This window comes from Cygnus olor, chromosome 6 (genome assembly GCF_009769625.2).
Source record: "Cygnus olor isolate bCygOlo1 chromosome 6, bCygOlo1.pri.v2, whole genome shotgun sequence".
NCBI classification, from domain to species: Eukaryota; Metazoa; Chordata; class Aves; order Anseriformes; family Anatidae; genus Cygnus; species Cygnus olor.
The window spans coordinates 16150854-16173301 of NC_049174.1; the positions used below are offsets into that span (position 1 = coordinate 16150854).

At 34.9% G+C, this 22448-nt stretch overlaps 1 protein-coding gene across 4 annotated transcripts in view; it reads left to right on the forward strand.

Moving 5' to 3' along the window:
- CCDC141 (coiled-coil domain containing 141) overlaps positions 1 to 22240 on the forward strand; it is an 84072-nt gene extending 61832 nt beyond the window's left edge. For all 4 annotated transcript variants that reach the window (XM_040561822.1, XM_040561824.1, XM_040561825.1 and 1 more), the window contains 9 exons: positions 736 to 919; positions 2082 to 2191; positions 4012 to 4116; positions 4779 to 4859; positions 8469 to 9349; positions 11311 to 19947; positions 20045 to 20174; positions 20269 to 20434; positions 21941 to 22240. In XM_040561822.1, the coding sequence (XP_040417756.1) occupies positions 736 to 919; positions 2082 to 2191; positions 4012 to 4116; positions 4779 to 4859; positions 8469 to 9349; positions 11311 to 11584 (1635 nt within the window). In that variant the 3' untranslated portion in view covers positions 11585 to 19947; positions 20045 to 20174; positions 20269 to 20434; positions 21941 to 22240. The remainder of the gene's footprint in view (positions 1 to 735; positions 920 to 2081; positions 2192 to 4011; positions 4117 to 4778; positions 4860 to 8468; positions 9350 to 11310; positions 19948 to 20044; positions 20175 to 20268; positions 20435 to 21940) is intronic.
- Positions 22241 to 22448: the final 208 nt, after the last annotated feature.

A 22448-nucleotide genomic window follows, 5' to 3' on the forward strand; every position in this document is an offset into this window, starting at 1 on the left:
TGTACATTTTCATTGTTTAACATATGCCTTGCCCAGCCTTAAACTTTGGAGAGCAGAACTTATTTTCCAGAGATAAACATCAAGATGTTTTTTACTCATTGTGAAGTAGCACCTTTTACTTGTTTTCTTTCAGAGGATAGACACAATCTTAAATGATAATTTTAATGGTACTTAAGTACACTGATTGTTAGCTGCTTGCCATAATGATGTAATGCAGATGATATTGAGTGAGTACCAGATTCAATTCTCTCAGTATTGTTAACCAGAAGTGTTTATTAAGGGTACATTCTAAAGACCTTTTTTGTAAGTAGAAAGAACCTCAGCATCTTTAATGGTTGCTGAGAGTAACTCTATTTGCCAGCAGACTAAATCTAAGCAATCTTGCTGCCCTTACACAGGTATAACTGTGGCCACGATATGAAGTCTGTGAAATTAGACAGTAGATGCACAAAATAGAAAGAACTCAGAAATAAAACGTGTTGCAAAAGCTTTAACTAATAACTTAATGGATCTAATGATTAAAGAAAATGTAGCAGCTATTAATACTTACAACAACATTTGTAATGAAAAAAATGTTTTCCAGGTTAAGTTGTAATCACAGTATTTAAGGCATAGTATATGCCACTGAAAACAAACAAAAAAAAGTCTAAGAATAGTCCAGTCTATTCTACAAAAGCTTGAACTGCTAATAATTATTCATTATAATAGTGTTTTATCCTTCTCAATCTACTTTAGTGTCAATTTTGCTTTGAAGATGTGAGTGCAACAGTCGTTAGAGTTGGCAAGTATTCTGCAGAATGCAAAACAAGAGAAGCAATAGAGACTCTCTACAAGCAATTCAATAAGTTTATTGAGTCTACAGTGCCTCAACAAGAAGAAAAAGTTCAGCAGATTATAGACTTGGCTAAACAGTTATATGGTGAGGAGCTGTCTGGAAATGTTGAAAAAATAAAAATAGAAACACAATAGCTTAGGACAGACAGAAGAGGATTCCTGGATTTGTTGATTTAAGAAGAAAAGGTGTTTTAAAGTATTGACTAGAAGGGGTGAAAGACTTCAGAACAAGTACTTAAAAAATAGAAATGTGAAAGTACTAAATAGTCTGGTAGCTATTTGGGTTTCCATATACAGACTGAGTTCACCCTGAAATCTTAATGTGGATGTCCATGTAATATTTTTGAGCTTGGAATTAAGGCTTCGTGGCTTATGGTAATTCATAATAGACCAACCCTTTGAAGTCAAAATATATTAGAGAGTTATACTTCAGTGCTGAGTGAATTTTTACTTTAATATTGTAAATAGCTAGTGGAATGTGATTGCTAACTTTATTAGCAAAAAAAGGTGGATTGTTCTGTAACTATTGAATTTACAATTGTATTGATTTGTAATGTTGACTTGTTGATTGAAAAGAATGAAGGTCAGCCAGCTTCAGGATTTTGTTTTTTTCTCCAGCTCAAAATGTTTGTATACCTGTTGAAGTTAACTTTATCCAAAAAATAAGGTATCCATCCAAATGTGAAAGGATAATATGTAGCCTAGAAAGTCAAGTAGTAAATATAAGATTTCAATGCTGTGTTTTTAAATTCCTCTAATTTTATGTCAAAAAGACTATTCAGAGAACTGATCACCTTTTCTCCTTCATTCCCTCCTTCCCTCCCTCCCCTACTCTTACCCTCCCTCCTCTCATACTCTCTTCTCCATTCTGTCTTTTGTTTTTTATAGCTTATAGCAGGGATCTAGGTGTCTTCTAGCTATATAATTGGTCTAATAGTTTAGGAGACACTTTGAGGGCAGTGGGTTTTTTAAGCAATGTCACTAATCAGACAGTAGTAATTCTGATCAAGGAGAAGCCCAACAGAAGACACGCGGATACTGTGAGGTCCAATCTCAAGTAAACTAGTAATAGGTTGGAAAACACATTGTTCTGCATCATTGGACTCCAGCAAAAAATAAACACAGAGAAAAATATAATTATTGCATTATATGGAGGATATAATGTATATTGAGTGTTATATGTCTGTTTGAGGTATTTGGGGTTTTGTTTTTCATAAAAGAACTTTTATGTTATTTTGCCTTTGCAGGTTTTGAAGAAGGAAAGAAGTATGTTGAAAAATCTGTATCAAAGTACAAAGAAATTCTTAATTCTGTTGATGAGTTGTGTAGATCTCTGAGAGAATTTAAGGAGATTCAGGTATTTTTCTTTTATCTGGAGAATATATTTCATCTGCATGAACATATCAGGTTTAGTGTCATCTATGGGAGTGTGAAACATTTCTTGATTCACTTTTCCATTACCTGAAGTAATGATTATAAATCAATGAAATGCCACTTCTTTGGACACTAGATACTCACTGTGTGCTTTTTTTTGTTTGTGGTCGATGTTGTTTGTTTTGTTTTTTTTTCCTGGACTTCTTTCAGACCTGTTACTGCTTTCAAGTAACCTTTAGGGGAAAGTGTCACAATTTCTTTCTTTGAATACCTAGACAAATACTTTTTTCATATTTCTTTTTCCCTTGGTACTGAAATACAGATAACTGCCAGATCTATAGAATGCAAAACAATGTAGTTTATTACATTATAGGAAAAATTATCCCCAAATACAAATCATGTTAAAACCAAAGTCATTTACATTTAAAAAGCCTGACTTATAAAGACAACAACAAATGTATTAGTTTTGTATTCTGGTACGCTTCTTTAAGCATACGTAGGTAAAATGTATCAACTAAGCCCAAATTATGGAAGACGGTTGGAGGGATAGATTTCTGTAATAATGACTCAGTCTACTCTATCCCTCAGTCTCAAAGTAATGCATCAAACCACATTCAGCAATAGATGGTGGGGTAACTGTGTGAAGTTAGAAGAGTTAGAGGCTTAAATATCCTGGTTTTGTTTATGTTGAATGCTGTTTCACTTTTCTTTGGTGGAATTTTTCATTATTTCTTATAATATAAAAACTGATCAACATTCAAATTATCCATTAATACACTTAAAAGCAGTAAGAGATGCCAAAAGTACAAATGAGTTTCAAAAGTCATTAAATGAATGGAAAGAAACTTTGCCTGTCATTACTAGCATAAATAAAATTGAATATAAATAACAATTAGCTTCTTCAAGGTTCTCCTTCTGGTTCACATGTACATAATGGTACAAAATGGTATTTTGTGCAGAGCAGTAGCACCTGGTTCTGTCAGAACAGGACTTTATCTTTTGATTTCTTGTTAGCTTAATACAATGTAATACTTTGACTAATTTTGATAAATGTAAAGTTATCTCTTTAACAGAGGTTTTTGGAGAACATTTTTCTTTTCCTCACATAATCATTCATAAATTTTTACTGATTGCTTTAACCTTTCATTTACGTGATTCTTGGAGATGATTAAAAGAAAAAATGCTTCTTACTCAAAATGAATATTATCAAAAGGGAATTTTCTGCAATAGAGAGTAGTTATGCAACTTTTTTCAGATGAAAGATTTTTTTTGTATTATATGGAGTATTCTGAGATTCTAAAACTAACGTTTTTATTGTTTTCCACTGCATCTCAATAGTTGATGTCTGAATCTTATGAGAAATCGTTCAGCAAATTATCCAGACAAATAGACACCATGAGTATGCAATGCCATGGATAATAATTCAATTTCCTGTCATTTTTAAACTAACAAATTGAAAGAAAAATGTCATATTGCCTATCCCTTATTTTCCTTTCTTTATATCAGGTACAAATGGGTTCCTCAGATTCTTGGCCACCCACTTGAGTTCCTCAGTCTTTAGTGTCCTGTGCTTTCCCTACCTTGAAAAAGATCCCCTCAGCTTTGAAAAATGCTTTTTTTTTCTTATCCAGGAATGAATAAATCAGGTTTTGTGGCATATTTTTGCCATAAGCCATATACACCTGTCCTGATGAAAGGACAGGTCTATTTTTATTGTTTAACTACACCACTGTACAGAGCATGAGTAACTACCAAGTACTACCTTCTGTTGTGTATAACCTTAATTTTCTTTTCACATGGCAGAAAGATGTGTTTGCTGAAGAGTTGGTTACTGTGCAAAAAGAAGAAGGAAATAGCCAAGATGCATGTGAGGCTGTTATAGATGAAGCAGAGGAAAAAAAGCAGCGGGTCAGTTCGATTTTTTTTTTAAAATTATTATTATTGTATTTATTTTTACCAGAACTTTATTTCTTAAAAGATTTTGTGCATTACTGGAAACTTTTTTTACTTTTCAGGCTTGAGCTTCCCTGAAATTGAATGCTCTCAGTGTAGTCTTGGTATTTTAATTTCTATTTCAATTTTTTTAGATACCCCTTCGCCCTCCATCCAATGGATATATTCTTCCTTACTCACTTTATTTTTTTTTAGACTTTTTACTCATCTATGTATCTTCTCATTCTCCCCCAACAGAGCACCACATTTATTTTTTTTGAAAATCTTCTTTTCATACTCTTTTACCAATTTTCCAATGTGGTACTATTACCACAGTATTCATAACACAGCCATCTTATGTTCGACTTTTCCTCCTTCCTCAAGGGAGAATACATTATGCACTCTCCTTAAAGGAGACTTAAGGGAATGTAGGAAGTAATAAAGGAGACTCCCGTTAGTATTTCTCAGAACCCTGATAGTCATATAACCTCTAGCGACAAGGTATGGAAGTATTTGAATTAAGAGTAATATGCTATGAGAGAAGACTCAGCTTAGAACTTGAACAAATAATGGTGGGAATTAAGATATTTTGAATCACTGAGGTCTTCATCAGAAAAAAATAAACATTTTCATTTCAGATGGGATCAGATATATTGCTTACAAATTCAAAAAGCGTTAGTGAGAAGAGAAAGAGCATGTCTCCTACCAACACTAAACAGGTATCTGCTTTTCATGTCGAGATTTATTTATTTTAAATCATATTGATGAGCATTGTTGTGTATTCTCAAAGGAATTTTACTCCTTGTTTCATTGCTTGTCAGAAATAACACATTTTTACAGACATTAATGGGCTTAGATTCTCTTAATTACAGTATTAGAAATCCAATACAAAGCCAGAATTGCTTCACTTTTGCAGCAGTGTGAATAACAGAAAAGCAGTCACAGCAAAAACACGATGTAACAAAACTACAGCTGTCAGTAGTTCAGTATGATGACATCACACAATCTGCTGTACTCTTGGTATGACATTATACATCAACAAAACAGCAGAAATTAACATCAAATAGTTTACTTCACTCTCACATCAAAACATTTTAGTTACATTTCAGTTGCCAAAATTCCATGCAACAGAGATCATAAGTTCTGAAGTATGAATTGCATGTTGAAGATCATATACAAAAGCAAATTAGTTATTAGGTATGTATTAGAATGGTAAAAGTTCTAGAAGACAAATGTCTTATTTATGAATACATGGTAAATGAATGTGAAAGATTTCAAATTGTAAATGAATAAATGTAGTCTTAGAAAGACAGGCTTTACAAAAATAAAAAAATATAATTGACTTTAATTCCTTTATCTTATAGAACATTTTGATGCCTTGGGGTCTTGGTCTGCAAAAGTAAATAATTCACTATGTGAAATCTTTCGTGAACATGTGAATGGATGTTAGTATATATAAGTCTTTACAAAGGTAGGATGCATTAGCAATTGATTTAGAGCTCTAAAATTTCTATTTTGCAAGCTGATAACGTAGACCAATACTACAAGACATTAAATTGTGTTTTATAGAGACTCAACCAACATTAACATTCCCTTCAGTTCAATACAGAATATCCTCTTCTCTGCTGATGAGCCAAAATTGAGTTTAATTAACTTTGTCACCTCTGTTCCAAGCCAATGAGAGTTTCACCATTGACTTGTAGCCTAGATTTCACTCAGAATTTTGTGTCTGTTCCAAAAAGCCACCCTCTGGAAAATCACCTCACCCAGCAGATGGCCATAGCTCTATTTCGTATTTTGCTAGGCCACAGCCCTGTCAGTCCTTGTCAGACTGCACATCAGCTGCCAATGGAAGAAGTAAAGGGTATGTAGAACAGCAAATATCAGATGTGAAGTATGACAACTATGATACCTCCACTCTTTTCATCACTCCATACTTCACTTAAAGAAGTAGCAGCTTCTTCTTACTAGGGCTTTTCTGTCTTCCATTTTCATGCCTTCTGAGAAAAGACCTGGCCCACTCCCAGCCTCTCATCCAGTGAGCCAACAGTATATAATTTTGTCTACACTTCTGCAAGCTATTTTTGCAGTATTAATTTGCTTCAGTAATAAGTAGCACCCTCTAGAAAGCGGGTACTTCTCGTGCTTATTTGATTGCAGGTATCACACCAGGGCTGAAAGACCTCATGCTGCCAAAGCCTGTCTGACAGTTGGCTCACTTCCCACCTGCAATTTTTTTCATCAGCACAACAGCAGTTTCCCTAGGGTCATTTTTAGCAGTGTTTGGAATAACTCTGCTCTATTCTGTAGCCCGCCCCCGAGGTGTGTTGACCATGAAACTGGCAGCACAGCCCTGCACTAGGATACTAGATTAGTTAGTGGAGTACTCCAACATCGTTTTGGCTTTCCCATAGTTGCACAAACGTATGTCAATGTGTGCACATATGCATATGCTCTTCAATAGGATGGATCTGGATCATTAATTTCATTCAGACAGTAGAAACTGTCAATTTGGACATTTTGATCTATGCTTTTTACATATACCTGCTCAGAATGTAATATTCTTGAGACACTTAATATTTAATTAGATTTGGTTTATTAAATTTTTTAGTGCAATTCAAACTATAATAGCCTGATTTTTGCTGCCAAAGTGTCTATTAAAACTTAATTTAAGAAAGACTTGCAAATCTGGTCAGGTTTATAACTGACATGGTTACTTAGAACAATACTGATAAGGATAAAAGAGCTGGATGACAAATTTGCAAACCCAAGAAAAATACATTGTATAAGCAAACTGAAATCTATTGCTAAAAATAACTATTTCCTAGGAATAGTTGACAATTAGTTAGAACCCCAGTAAAAAATTTGAATATATGCCAAGTGAAGAAGCAACTCAAGTATTTATTTTTTTCTTAGTAATTGGAAAGGTGAAAAATTGACATATTTCACTAAATTGGAAAGAGAATTATTATGTTTACATCCATGATATATTCATATTCAAAGATATTTTGGGAGTTGATGCTCATCAGAGGATGCATGTGGAAAGCATTTAATACACAAACTTGAGCTTCATCTTACAAGTGAAATGAATGTTTTAGATAAAATAGACACAGTAAAAAACAAACTTTCTTCCATTCATTCATTTGCATACTTGGCACCGGTCACCTGGCTTTTAAATAACGATTTTATTAACTTAGAAAAAAATCTGTATTAATTTTACCATATCTACAGATATGGGTGCATATGTACAGACCAAGTGTGCATGTGAGGTTCTGCTTTTTTCTTTTACTGTGGTAATTAGCGTTCCAATGATTAGGTTCTATAATAAAGCAATAAAACAAAACAAAACAAAAAAAGTCCAAACAACTGTGCTGCTGCAGTTGTGTACTGGGTACTGCCAAAGAAGTCTGGTTTGGAGAACAAAGACACCGGGTGTACCACACAATAGCGTTGAATGAACAGTTTATAGGTGACAGAAACATTGCTTAGTGGATTAAATATATTTTTAAGAGAACAAGAGAATACCATAAGAAAATATTGTGAACACCTTTGCTGTGAGCCCCGACACAAGTGAAGCCTGATAGGCCCGACTATGTGGTTACACACTAAACAAAAATCAAGAGGCAGACTATAATAAATCAAATGTCTTTGATGTTTTGCAATTGAAGTGAATGCACTCGTGATAAATCCAATTACTTGTAAAATATGATGGGTTCAAGGAAATAAAAAATAATTTTACCATTAATTTCTGTTAATATCTGAACAAGATCTTGTAACAACTGTCACAAAATAAGGAAAAGATAAAATGCTTGAAAAAATATCTTAAAGATTTAATTGTAAATCTTGAATATGACCAGTGACTCTCAAATAACAGAAGTCTAGTAACTTAGCTGTTAATCTATTTTTGTTATGTAACTGTTTCCCATTGAGATGTCATTATGCCATCTCCTTTCACACACACACACGCACACACTACAAACACTCTTATAAAAAGCACTCTTATAAAAAGAGCAGGAAATCCACAAGTTGTCATTTGTTTATGGAAAGAGGTACTTTTATTGTTACTGCTGTATTAAGTTCTTGTACTATGTTTTCTGCTAGTCCATCCAAACAGTTAGAAATTCCAGTTAACTTCTGCAAACTTTTCTAATGACTATCCTTTCCTCATGTTTCCTCCTGCTTCTCAGAATAATTAAGCTTAATTAGAGGAAATATTTCAAATATTGTTGATAGCTTCTGCATGAAAAGGCGATGCTTAGAACAGTAACTCATTCTTTCTCTCTCTGTTTTTCTTCTTTCACTTCTGTTCTGTCCCCTTCTAATTTAAGGAGAGGAATATTGATATTCCAATTATCTGCCCAGCTGGTAAGGATCTTGTTTCACAGGATACAGAGCTGTCATCTTCAGCCAAAGAGAAGAGCTCACAGACTGAGTTCCTGGCAGAAGAAATACCCTCTGGAGATGAATATGAGTGTATATCACCTGATGATATCTCTTTGCCACCACTTTCTGAGACACCAGAATCCAACGTCTTATTTTCTGAAACAGAGCTAGAAGAGCAATGCTGTTGTAGTTCTCATAATCTGCATGCCAGTTCCTATAGCTTGCAAATACAGAAAAACACTATTGGTAAAAAGTTGATGGAAGCATCTGATCTCCTAACAAATTCTGCTTATGCTGATGCTACAAATATTAGAATGGAAATTCCATCTGATCAGTTTGAGAAGTTTTATATCTCTTCAGCAGATTCTGATCCAAAAGTCAGAGCAGAAGCTCCTTTGGCTTATAGTTTACGAGCAATATCTGAGGCTAGCACTGCTTCCTGCACAGTGAATGCCAAACCAGTATATAGCATGAGGAGTGAAGTGTGCAAAACACATTTGCAACACCTTGAACTTTGTAAAAGCATGGCAGAAGCACAAGAACAATTGCATGACTTGAATAACTGTACTAAAACCCAGGACAGGCTGCATGCTTTGCCTGATGCATTCTCAGGTTTCATGTTTCAATCAGACGCCACCAGAAGCTGTCAGAGGCAGATGGTTACCCGAGAAGAGATTAAAAGTGCATCAGAAAAGAACAGCATGGCCAGCCTAACTGGACAGGCGCCTAACTTCTCCCAGCTTCTGTCTAATGTAACCGTCATGGAAGGTTCTCCAGTAACCTTGGAAGTAGAAGTAACAGGATTCCCAGAGCCTACACTGACATGGTGGGTAGCTTATAACGAGAAAAACTAAATATACCTATTAGTGAGGCACATTGAACCACTTATATCTATATTCATTAATCTATAGACTAGAATAAATGGCTTGTATCCTTACCACTCCACAGTTCTGCATGTTTCCCACTTTCAAAATTGTTTTGACAATTAACCTACTTGAAATAATCTCTCTGTACTTAATTTTATGAATAATGAGAGTATCAAACAACTGCAAGCATATCCAACATTCTTTGAGCAAGTATGTCAAGAACTTTTTATGTTCTAGGCTATAACAATCCACTTGTTCAGTAATGTCTTAAAAGAAAGACTCAATCCAGATTTACTGTAAGTAATTCATCTGTGTTGTTTCAGGAACTTGCCACAATATACAGACAGACACAAATATTTATAGTCACTATGTGTAGGGGTGCACACATTTATATATAAGTGAAAGAGTTGTCAAAACCAGGAGAGGTTACAGGTTAAAAAACCAAAACCCTAGTGTCTACACTATGAATACCCATTTTATATGAAATACTTGCTCTCTCTGTCTCTCACTCTGAATTGCTATATGTCTAATTAGATTTCTTTATACTCTATTGTGAGAAATACAGATATTGTAATACAAACATATTTTAATATGACTTTTTAAAAGTTCCATGCAAAGATAGATAGGAACTGAAAAAGGAGGCAGGATTCCGAGATTTCAGTGTTAGTCCTGTATTTGCTGGCCTATTTTCATAAACTTTTACCTTTTTTGCCATTCCTTCGCTTATTCCATTAGACTTTCACAGTGGAGGCCTTCCTTTAATGGATTAAAGTAAGATATGCCTCTTAATAATCTTAACTTGAAGACATTTCTAATACTACACATGTAAAACATATATATTGTGCAGAAGACAAAACAAGTAAACTATAAGCTCTTAGTAAGCTGAATTTTCTTCTATAGCACTGAGAAAAATACTGGACTCTGCAGCCTTGGTGGTATACTCTATTGGTATCAATAAATTTAATTTAAATCCAGTTATTCTACACTTTGAGGAGTATTGCTGGTGAAACAAGGTACCTTCAATTTTGTTTTATCATAAGAAAGCATTAATTTAGCTCAAAAGTATGTATACTGATGATACATGGTCTTTTTAAGAATAACATTCAACTGAAAGCATTTTGCAAATGATAAATTTATGAAAATAGAAAATTAATATCTTTGTGATAAAAAAAAATAGTATGGTAACACCAATACCATGTATTTTGTACTGCTATAGACACTTTGTTGGATATATAGTTGGAAAATCATGTATGCATTTGGATTAGGTTAAAAGCAGCTTATACTGAAACACTATCAGGCAAGAAGAGCCAGAATTTTCTCTCACTTCCAATTCATAAATCAGGAGTCAATACCAATACATGGTGACTGATCCTCAAGTGTTAGTATATGACACCAATTTTCTGAAATAAGTCATGATACGTTGTTCTACCCTGTCTATTATGTGAGCTAAGTAAACGTGTGGGCTCATGTGGAGGAATGGGTCCCTGACTGTTCTTTATAAAGTTCTTTATAAGACAGAAAGTTTGTATGTTGCTTGTGCATTTAAGATGCTATTTCCCCTGATTTGAATATGGATTGACTGAACACCTTACTAGCAAAAATGTTTCAGCAAAAAATTGAGGGGACAGGCCTTCGTGCTACTCTCTCCTTGATTACTGCAGTGAGATAACTGGGTGACTTGTCCATGCAAAACCATTTTCAGAGCCACGTTTTCTAGTGTTAAGATTGTCTTCTCCAACAATTTGAATAATTTGAATATGCATCCATATTTGTATATAACTTGGAAAAATGAGGATTGAGAGCATGACAGTGAACTCTCTCTTGCTGCCAACTTTGTGTTCTAGAGGTTTTCTGAATTTGGAAGTTTCTGCTTGACATACAATGATACAAATCTGACTTGAAAACTGACTCTCTGCTTCAGGTACAAGAAGGGCCAGAAACTGACTGCAGATGAGCACTTAAAGCTTTTACAAAAGGAGACAAAGCATACTTTACTCATTCAGAAGGTGTGTGATAAAGATGCTGGCCTCTATGTTGTTCGGGCTAAAAATTCTAGTGGCACCATATCATCAAGTGCCATTCTCCACGTGAAAGGTAACAGGCCACCTATTGCAAGAATAGACTGGATAATGCTGTGTGTCGTCTATATTAGCATATCACTAATGTACTGGCTATTCACAAAAGTACAATATTGACTGCACTGGACTTAATTCTCACATGCTAAGGCAACATGAAATTTATTGTCCTACACTGAATCTTTCACCATCTGTACCAAACTACTTTTATGCCACACTCGATATATTGCTTGTTTCTTAATACCAGTATTATATGATTGTTTTTCTTTCTCATAGTGATGTTGAGATAAAAATAAGTTACAAAGATTTTCTAGAATCTAAGACCTGGTTCCCATTCTAAATATGTTGGCAATATGAAGTGTTGAAAACAGTTTTAATGGCTATTACATGTCAAAATACACACAGGTAGTGCGCTCAGATCAACATATTTTTTATGATACAATTTTTGGTGGGGATGAAGGAGGACACTGAATTTTATTTTAAACATAAGATTTATTATTTCCAATGACATTTTTCTCATCTACCTTTATTTTTATTTTTTTTTATCTGTAAGGTAAAGCTTCTTAGTATAAAATGGTAATATTCATGATTGCACTGCCATAGATCAGATTTAAATTTCAGTCTCATTCCAGAGGATCATCTCCACAAATAAAAGCTGCAGTAGTTCCAATAGAGATGTGATAATCTGCACTACAGAGATTTGACCCAGAATTGTCAGGATTTGTATAAGCAGCACTTAGCATACAGTAGAACAAAACCTGTACATGTTTACAAAATGAGACCTTCCAACATATCCATCTGCTTAGAGAGATGCTTGTGATACTTCTCTGCCTTCTTAAAAATTAAAATTATAAGTATTTATGATAGTTCTCCATATTGTTAATATATAGGAAAAGAAAAATAATAGTTTATGAAATGAGCATTTATGCACATTTAAAAATTTTAATGCACTTATTTCATACAATCACATTGTAGAAATACTCAAAAGTATACTCACACCAAAAAATAATTAAAAGATCAGTCAAATAGAATTCTTCTGTAACTTCAAAGTAGTTAATCCAAAACAGAAATTTATCGACATATTGCATTTCATTCTTGACCAGGACAGCCGTAGATGTTATTTTTTAAGTACTTTGCTTAAATATTTGATAAAAGCAACATAACTGCTAGTGGAAGAATTCATTCATAAATCCTTAAATGTCACTTGAATCTTTCTTTACTTCTAGTATTTGTTTAAGTACGGTAAAACCAATTGAGAGAAAGACAGATGATTTTTCCTGCATCTTTGATTTTCATCTTTCGTATTATGAAATATTCTTTCTTCTTTCATATTATGATTATGGCAGTGTGGAAAATTTAGAGAGAGGAAATATTTACTTTCTCTTCCACATTTTGCTGAAAGAAAATAAGCCTTCTACTGTGCAGCATGCTGTGAGCAGAATACATATTGCAAATTGCACGGCGTCAATGAAATTGAACACTGACATTTAGATATTTTGGCCCAGTGACTGTAACTTTATTAAAATTCCTGTAACTTTGAAACAGGAGAAGTTCTTAAGGGAATACAACCTCACAACTATAAGAGGGAGCTGGAGGAAGAGGAGAGGAGGTGGTGAGCAAATGACAGAACAAAATATTTAACTAAACCCTGAACGAACAATTTTCTGAGTTCAGTCATCTCCTGAAAAGGTTGTTCCATTCTCCCAGCTGTAAAAATCAGTTCTTCTCTAAAAGTTTACTTTCCATTTCACAATAAAACTATTTTTAATTAGTACAATTTTGAATGTTTCAATTTTCATAAAAGTAAAATTCAGTTTAGTGTACTTATGCCCTTGTGACATTATCTGCCTTTAGTAGTTGTTACAAACATTCAGCAAAACCTTCATGAGCAAGCTGACTTACCTAACTGTTCATTCCATTAAGTAGTATTACGGTAAGAACAAACCCCACATGCCTCTCCTACACTCTGTAAGGTTTTGTCTGCTGCACAGCTGCCAGTGCTTGATAACTGTATCCTGTTTATAACACTTATTTTCTGTTTGAAAAAAAAAAATTAGGTGATGGCTGCCTTCAGTGCTCTGTTTTTACTGAGAATTGTGACTCTTCCAGAAGCCCATCATTCAAAAATTAAAAGTACTCATGGATGTTGTTTTGATTTGCTTTCTGCTTTCTAGCTAACTTTATAGAACACTCAGATCATTTTCCCAGGCATTTTTGCCTTCAATCTTGAGGCTAAGTTTATGCACTGAGAAAGGAAAAAATTGGGGGGGGGGGGGGGGCAGGGGCAAAAGAAACAGGAGTGAAAGCAAAGATGTTCTCTTCTGCCTTGCCACTTCCAGAATCAGGCCTTTAAATTATTCACTAACTGTCATAAAGCTAGTACCAGAGTCATAGCTCTGTAGAGGCTGGACTCAAAGCTGCATCTCTGTTTTAATGTGTGGATGCTTCATCTCGAAAACTACAGAAAGTTCATTGCTAGAATAATCATTGTTCTGTCATCTTTATATGGTGAGTGGGTGAGTTCAGCACAAAGTTGACATTTTGGTTGGAGGAGAGCCACTTGTGGAGCAAAACAGCAATGCAGGGTGAGCTTCTGTCCTTCAGGCGTCAAGGATTCTAATCCTGTTCAGAAGATCTTGTCACAACCTCACTTGTAGTTCTATCAAAGTGAAAAAACTTGAACTTTTCATCTTGTCATGGAGCAGAAACCAGAGGTAGCTTGGATATAGACTGGTATTCAGATCCAATTGCTTGATAGCACTTCAAGAAAGACTATTTACTATTTACAGTAATCAGCTCTATGAGTTGAAAAGGCAACAGACAACTCCTAGAGGGGTGTTCTTTCTCCTTCCTAATGTACATCCAGACTGAGGTATTACAAGGGAACAGCTATGCAGACCTTTTCTCTCATACACATTACATTAAATCTGTTTCTGCTCTTATTCTTAATGTTACTTAAAAGGCTTTAGAACAAGCAGAAGAGATCTCAGTTACTTGGTTCACGTGAGATTTGACAGACAATATCTAAAGGTAGTTTGCAAAATTAGGTGAGAGAAAGCTTGAACCCAAGTGGGATTTATTCAGTCTTTTCATTATTATTATTATTAGAAACTAACCAGTAATGTTATCTGATATTGGAGTTTGGGTTACACACGCACTCCCAAGCATAGCAAGGAAGACTGTAATCTTTGCTCCGAGAGAGGAAGAGATTAAGAGATGCTTCAGAGCAAGAGAGTAGATTTTGTTCAAACTGTTGCAAATCTATGCTCTGTATGCTTATGAACAAGTATATTCTACCTTTTACAGTAAAACTCTGCATATGTACCATGCTTCATATTTCTAGTCTTGTATACTTAACTTTTTCCCCCCCTTTGCAGAAAAACGTTTAAAATCTGATTTTCTTCTGAGTTATAGTTTAAATAATTCATGAAATGAGGATTGTTGCTAAAGATTGTGTTTTCCGTATTTATTTTTATCTTTTTTAAAATCATATTTTGAAAGTCCTATTGGTAGTTCATATACTGAACAAGACATGGAAGTAGCTTATCTTAATGGACTTTTTTAAGGCATTGCTATTTGAGTCTTGATTTGGGATGATAGTCTGGAAGACTTTGCAGATGAGGAAGCTGCATTGATGTGATGTCCCTATAGATGATCACCGCTATGATATGGTGTTGAAACACCATCCATGCTCAATTTTGTTGGCTAAAGAAGGACATTCTTAAGCTACTTCTGTCTAGGAAGTCACTAAAGAAAAGCTGCCCTCTGACTGCAAAACTACCAAGGAAGAATGGTAGTGAAAAGCCACGCTTGGTGAGGTTAACACTCCTTTTCCAACTTGAACCATAAATGCCAGTTCTAACTGACAAATTCCGTAGCTCAGATTTCAACAGATCGTCACCAAAGAGAGAGAGAAAAAAAAAAAGCCAATGGTGGTCTTGTCTCCAACTACGTCAAGCAAAGACAAAACAAAAATTTTTCCAATGGAGATGACTAGAATGCTGATAACAGTCTTTGAACACTGAGTAAAATTATATGCGTCTAAAGATTATATGGAAGACCGCAGTAGATTACCTGTCACCCAGGGAAGCCAGCTGCCTTTCTAAAGAAAGCAAGCAGTAGTTTTGCTGTTCAATTCAAAAGCAGATGAAGTGGCTTATAATCTGTGCCCTTGCCAGCACATCCACTTTCATTTTTACTCAAACGTGTTATTTGTGAAAGAATGAGTTTCCTACTATTGGATTAAATCCTAGAATTAAGCTTCTATTTAAATATTAAATAACATCTTTCAAGTTGTTAAAAGAGAGTGAGATGCAAAGGAATCCAACTTTCAAAATCTAAGTATACAGTTGTATTTAAGGGTGCACACAAGTATTACATTCATGCTGTTACTATGTGACACTGTGAAATTGTAAAAGGTCAAAACCAACATATTGTCTTTTCTGAAAATACCATTTTTGCATAGTTGGATATAATTATTAATCAAAAAGGTATAAACATAAGGTAAAAATACTGTAGCACGTCTATAGATCTTAAATCAGTGCAGAAGTTTTTAATCTCATTGTTCAATAAAACTTTCCTCAGAGAATTTGGAAATTTCTGTGAATTTTAGATTAACAAAACTTGATTTTCACATATCTCAGAGTGAGTACCGTATTGCATCAAACTTTAATCAGAAATATTTTAAAACGTGTAATTTTTAATAGTTATGTGGATATCAGCCACATTTTTAATAGCTGCAAGAAATAAAATTTAAAAAGAGGTTAGAGATACCGACTACACAGTGAGATTCTTGAAAGCGTCCTGGTTTTTAATGCTTTGCTTTGTAAACAAAGGTGTAGTCAATACTGAGTACTGCTTTGTTGGTAGTCTGGGTTAAATACTCTTGATTTGATGACTCTGAGTTCCCCCCCAAAATTGCTGTAAAATTCCTGCCAGGCTTCCCTCCCTCTCCCTGCCCCCCACACCTTTTTTTTTCTCTAAATAGTTCGTGTTGTGTATACCTTGCTTCCTCCTTCTTTTAACCATTCCGTACAAGCAGAATAGTACATATGGGTGTTTTGAATTCTGTTTTTTCTGTGTTCTTGTTTTACCATACTGAACTCCCACGGTCACAGTTTTGAACCTATAATTAATGTAAGATCCAAGAATATTTCCATCTTCCTGACTGCTGTCTTAAGGAGCAGTTTTAGATATCTCTTCAGACTCACAACAAAAATATTCTGCTTAGGCACTTTACTAACCTAACCTCCCTTCCTCCTTCCCCATATACAGGCACCCATTAAAAAAGAAAGTGGTGAACAAGATTGCCTGACTAGAAGAAGTGGAATTATGTGAAAGAGTGCTTACACAAGGTGTACAAATTTGGAGGGGAAAGGGGTTAATTCTTTTTATTTCTCAAAAGAAGCAGCCTGATTGTGGGCCTAGGTGTGAGTCAATAGGCAAAGGGAAGCTGAGGCATTCCTCTGGTTGGCTTTGGATCAGATGTGGATGGAGCTGCAGTGGAGAAGGTGGCTTCCTCTCAAATGACTGGTAAGGTATGCCTATTTCTGCTCCTTTTTCTGGAGACTTTGGTAGGCTAAGGTAGTATTATTTTGTGTGTGCGGGGGAGTTTTGTCTTTAAAAATTACAGCTCAGTTTCCTTTTTGAGGCTATACCATGGTATTCAATGAGACTTGAGCTCTGGATATGGTTATTTCCGATCAGCTGGGATCATCGACCCACTTGATGTTTCTTAATAAAATTCCTTGTGTGTTAGTAGCTTGACTAAAACAAAAATCGCCAAACAATAAAATACAGTTTCAAGTAAGAGTAATGCTGACAGAATCCAAATTCTCTGAGCAGCATGGTATGAATCTCAGTCTAGTCTAAATTTTTTTAGAAGATACAGTTAGAAGTTGAGAAAATTTCCTAACATCACATTTCAAGACATTCAGAGATTTGAAATTATGTGCACAGGGTAAACAGACTAAGAATAACTGTGAATCATAGTAATCAAAACTGGCTGCTGAAAACAATTTGGCTTGATCTGGTACCACCTGTGCTTGAGCATCAGTGGGGGTGGTAAAAAAACATGTGATGAAGTCAAGCCCAGGTTTTCCCCCCACCTGCAGTTTTTGCATTGTTCCAGACCTCTGAGTTTTCCTTTTCATGCTTGCCAGTTCCCCAGCTTGCCACAGAATTGTACTGTTTCCAACAAATATATAACATTTAATATTATGAATTGAATAGACAAATTTCTTGGATGAAGTTGACAGGGTGGGTTTTCAGTGGCCCTGACAACCTGAAATGTTGTTTCCTTCCATAAGGCAGGGAAAAAAAATCTGTTCCTGCTAATCCTTTGTGGTTCATACAATGTCTATCCTAGGAATCAATTTTAATTGGCAAGTTGTTTTAGCTTATTCTGGCATTTCATTATGATATCATGGGCAAATCACTGGTGAAATATAACCATATATTTCCTCTTGAAGGTTGCTGTCAGAGGAAGATCTCTCCTTTTTACATCAGAATGTTCCTTTATTGAGTACTGTAGCATGTTCCTCAAAGAGTTGTAGTTACTGCCACTTCATGGTTTTGTTTGCACATACTTTTCACTTTGCTGTCTAGAAACTGGTCATTTTAGTTTCTGTGTTCTGCCGATTTACTGATTCAACATCAAGATGTGATCTGATTGATCATTGTCACAGTTCCATTCAAATCTTTTATTCTTTGGTTGGTTGGTTGTTTCTCCTGTTGAAGTGAAGCTGCAGATTCCAAATCTCTGCAATGTAACAATGGTGGCAGCGTGTGTATGCTAGCTTTCAACAGCTGAGAACTCAACTGTTGATCTACTGAGCTATCTTAGGTTAGCAAGAGTATGAGAGTAAAAGTCACGTACTTCTGCTTTGTATTGTGGCCTCAGACCTACAGGATGGGAAGAATGTTACGCAGCTAAGACTTTATTGAAAGCTTCTTTTGAGTAATAGCTCACCTAAGCAAAGAATTTATTAATACAGGAGGTGAAAATGTCTGCCTCACCATGTTTGACAGTCCCACATTAGACAAATACATCCAAAGGACAGTGGCTAATAATCCATATATTATGGATTTAGATGTTGCTGGCTACTTTTGTGACGTATGCTGTTTTTTGTTTCACAATAGCATAAAGCAAAATTATTTATTGTAATACAATGGGGTGATGCTGGCATAGTTCGTAGTACATTTCAGTAACTTCAATTTCTGAAAAGACTGATGATTAGTTTTGCTCAATATTATGGAGATATATTATAGTTTATCATAAAGAGGAACAAGAATTAGGGAAGCAAAATGTTTATTTTTGTTGTGGTATATATCTTTGTGTGTGTTCTGTGTGTTAGCATCAGGGCTGCTTTGAATTCCCTGAGTCATGAATACTTGATTTGAATTCTGAGGTCTTTTTCTTCTTTTAATGTGGCCACGGAGGTAGAATTTAAGTGGAACTTTGGGTAGAAGTATGATGTTTCATTACATCCAGCTTTACAGCTCATTAAATTTATTGTCACATGAAGCAAAGCTCTGATTCAGTACAAACTGACTCAGATGACTGAAATTTCTTCAAACATTTCTGGTGAGTTAATTTGTATTGGCCAGACTTTGTACTCTGGTATTGGCTCAGGTATCATCTGTCCTCCTACAGTTGGCATGAAACCAATACAAACTCCACCTCATGTGCTCTGGTTATTGCAAAATAAATGCAGTTATGTGCCCATGCTTCATCTAAATCAAATATGTACTGCATAATCTCATAGTGTGTGGCCTTAGTGTTAATGATGGCCAAAATATTGATCTTGATGATAGTAGTACAGAGGCCGTGTTCTGGCTGTAATCATTGCTGTAAATATAGAACAATATATTTTTTTTCAACAACATTTTAGACTGGAACATTGGAATAAAAAAAAGTGAAGTGTGATGTATGACAGTATGCTAAATGCAAGTTAGCTGTCTTAACTTTTTTCCTTTAAATTTGTGTGCGATATTTATTTACTCTTCACTGAAACACAGTAATCCACATATATTAACCTATTACCTACACAAAGAACGTGATTCATTATCATTACCGTGGATCTAATATCACTGCTGATGCATGAAATTCTTGGATGCTTGATATCCATGTGTTTCAGCAAACTTTATATTATATAGATAAATGATGTGTGCTTACTCCTGTCTTGCAAACAAGTTATCCTGAGTTCCAGGTGTCAATGAAGGCTCTCTTTGTCATGGAATGTGGTAAAGTTCTAACTATGAGAATGGATTTTTGCTTCAGTTGCTTTAGTTTTGCCATTTAAAGTAGAGTGAATAATTTTTTTTCAGTACAGGGAAAACAGCCAAACTTCATACAAAAATTTGGACATACAACTCTACAAGAAGGAGAAGATTTAATCCTGCATTGCACTATACATGGAAAGCCCAAACCCCACGTCTGCTGGACTAAGGATGATATCCAAGTGGTAGCTGGAGATATCAGTGTATGTTCTAAAGTTCTTGAAATATTTCTTGGAGAACGATAATACATTTTGCTTTATGCTCCTTATAATTTCCTATGTGCATTCTATTGTTTTACAGATTGAGAAATTAGGAGATACCTATTACCTCTTAAAAAGAAATGTAGTCCTTGCTGATACTGGGAAATATATCTGTGTTGCCAGCAATGAAGTTGGGAAGGCACACTGTTCTGCTGTTGTAACAGTGATAGGTGACTCACCCTGGCCAGCTGCATGCTTTAAGGCACATTGCCATATTAATTGAGAACCTAATTTCCACTTACTGATGTACATGTCTTGTTTCAGAGAAAAATAAAACCCCAGAAATTTCCACCGTAACTCAGACTAAATCAGAATGGAAAGATGGATATTTTTCAGAAAAAGTGAATGTCACCACAGGTGAACTACTACAAACCCAGGACACATTTTATGTGAGAGATCAAAGGCCACTCACTAAACATCTCCCATTAAGGTAATTTGCAGCTTCTCTGTTCTACATCTTGTAATACTCAAATAGCTCTAAAAACTTTAATTTATGAAGCACCCATCAAACACTTTCTGTTCCTATGAATTTTTGCATAATGTAAATGAAGCACATATTGTGACTGCTTTTTGTGCTTAATCCTGCACTAGAAGGTATTAAATTTTGTTAGTTTAAAGACCTTGTAATACAATAGAAAAGTGAATTTATGTGGAACAAGATATTTAGTTTGGTGATTTATTTTTTATATCTAGCTATATTAATCTTAATATTAACCTACAACTGAACAATATTACCTACAACTCGAAGGTAAAAAGTATTCCAGAAGTTCAGGTTGATATCACTTAAGTATTTTTCCTTTGTTGTGCAGATCGGCTTTTGACATGACATTAGAATACACTGATTTTTAGCCCATTAGCATTTCCTTTTTAAGGGAGAAAGTAGTTGCTATACATATCTTTCCTATTTAACATTTGCAGAACACCGTTGTACATTTTGCATAAGCCTTGAATCATTTTCTTTGCAAGAGCATGTTGCCTAAGTAGAGCAGTTGATATTTTCTGTATGTGCAGATATATATGCATAGACACTAATTCTCTTGTATTACTGTAGTACATTATTCATTATTATTATTGTTTATTAAAATGCTAAAAGAAACGTGCACAAAAACCTCTAGTAGCCATTGATTTCTTATTCTTATTATGTGAAAGATCAGCATATTAACCAAATATTGGATCTCTAAGTAATCGTAATACTCAGGTAGCATGTGACCGCAGTGAAGGACTATTTGTCTGCAAAATAATCCCACGTTATGTGATCTACATTTAAAAATTGTGATGTATTAATGAATAAAATAGTTGAAGCCTCCAGGACAAAGTTGTGAAGTTGATAAAGCAGCTCCTTGTCTGCTGTGCCATGCAGAAATTTGTAATATTTTGGACCTTTAATAAGCAAAAGGAAAATGTTCCTTAGGAGAGTAGGCCTCATTTCAATGCCATACATCTAGAACATGAAGTCTCAATAAATGAATATGCAAGCAAAGTTTTCTACTAGGTAAGCATCTTTTTAGAAGTATTAGTAGCAATCCTACTAGCACAGGAGCAATTATTAACTGATTTAAGATGCCAAAGCCTTCCATTATGCACTTTGAGGAGATTAAGTGAGGTATTTCAAGTCAATAGTTTTTGTGTTGACTTCCTGCACAAGATTATATCTTGCCTTCTGAATTTAGGCTCTGATAGCCAACTGTAGTTAATAATGCTAGAACTTCATGTGCTTTGTAGTAATGTGTTCAGGGGTGAGAGAGTTTTTATATCTTGGGACTGTTACTTTATAATTTATGTTCTGTCTGGAGTCACTCTGCATTTGCTCTTTGATCTCTTACTGCCTTAAGACCAACAGCCTATGTCAACTACCACGGTGCTGATTATGAAAGGAAATGCTGCAACAGCCACCATTTTAAAATATAGGAAATATTAACTGGCTTTTTTTTAATAGGTTTAAAGAGAAACTCTGGCTTCAAGGAGTGTATCTTGAACTTGTGAGGCCAACAGAGGTTAGCTTCAATTTGGAACATGATCCTGTTCTTCTGCATGCTTCAGAGGATCAGATGGACTGAACCGCAAAATACCTGATTCAAGAGGGTGTTCATTTTGTTTGCTGTGTCCATTATTGGGTGCTGATCATGTGTGAGGAGAAAATGAGTCTTTGAGTGTTATTTGGTTTATATGTAGGTTACAATTTGTATTTTGGTTTCTCTATAAATCATCATTAATAAAAATTCACCTGTGCACAGCATTTGTTAGACTGGGATTTCTAATTTGTTTTTTTTTTTTCTTTATGTTTTTTTAGACAAATCTAATAGAATAAGATGATGGGAAAAGGGAGACATTATAAATAATGCATATCTCCTTGCTGATTCAGCAGTACCAACTGTTTTGTACTAATTCAGTTGATGACAATCCATCAATAGTTCTTCCTACTACTTTATATAGAGAATTCAGAC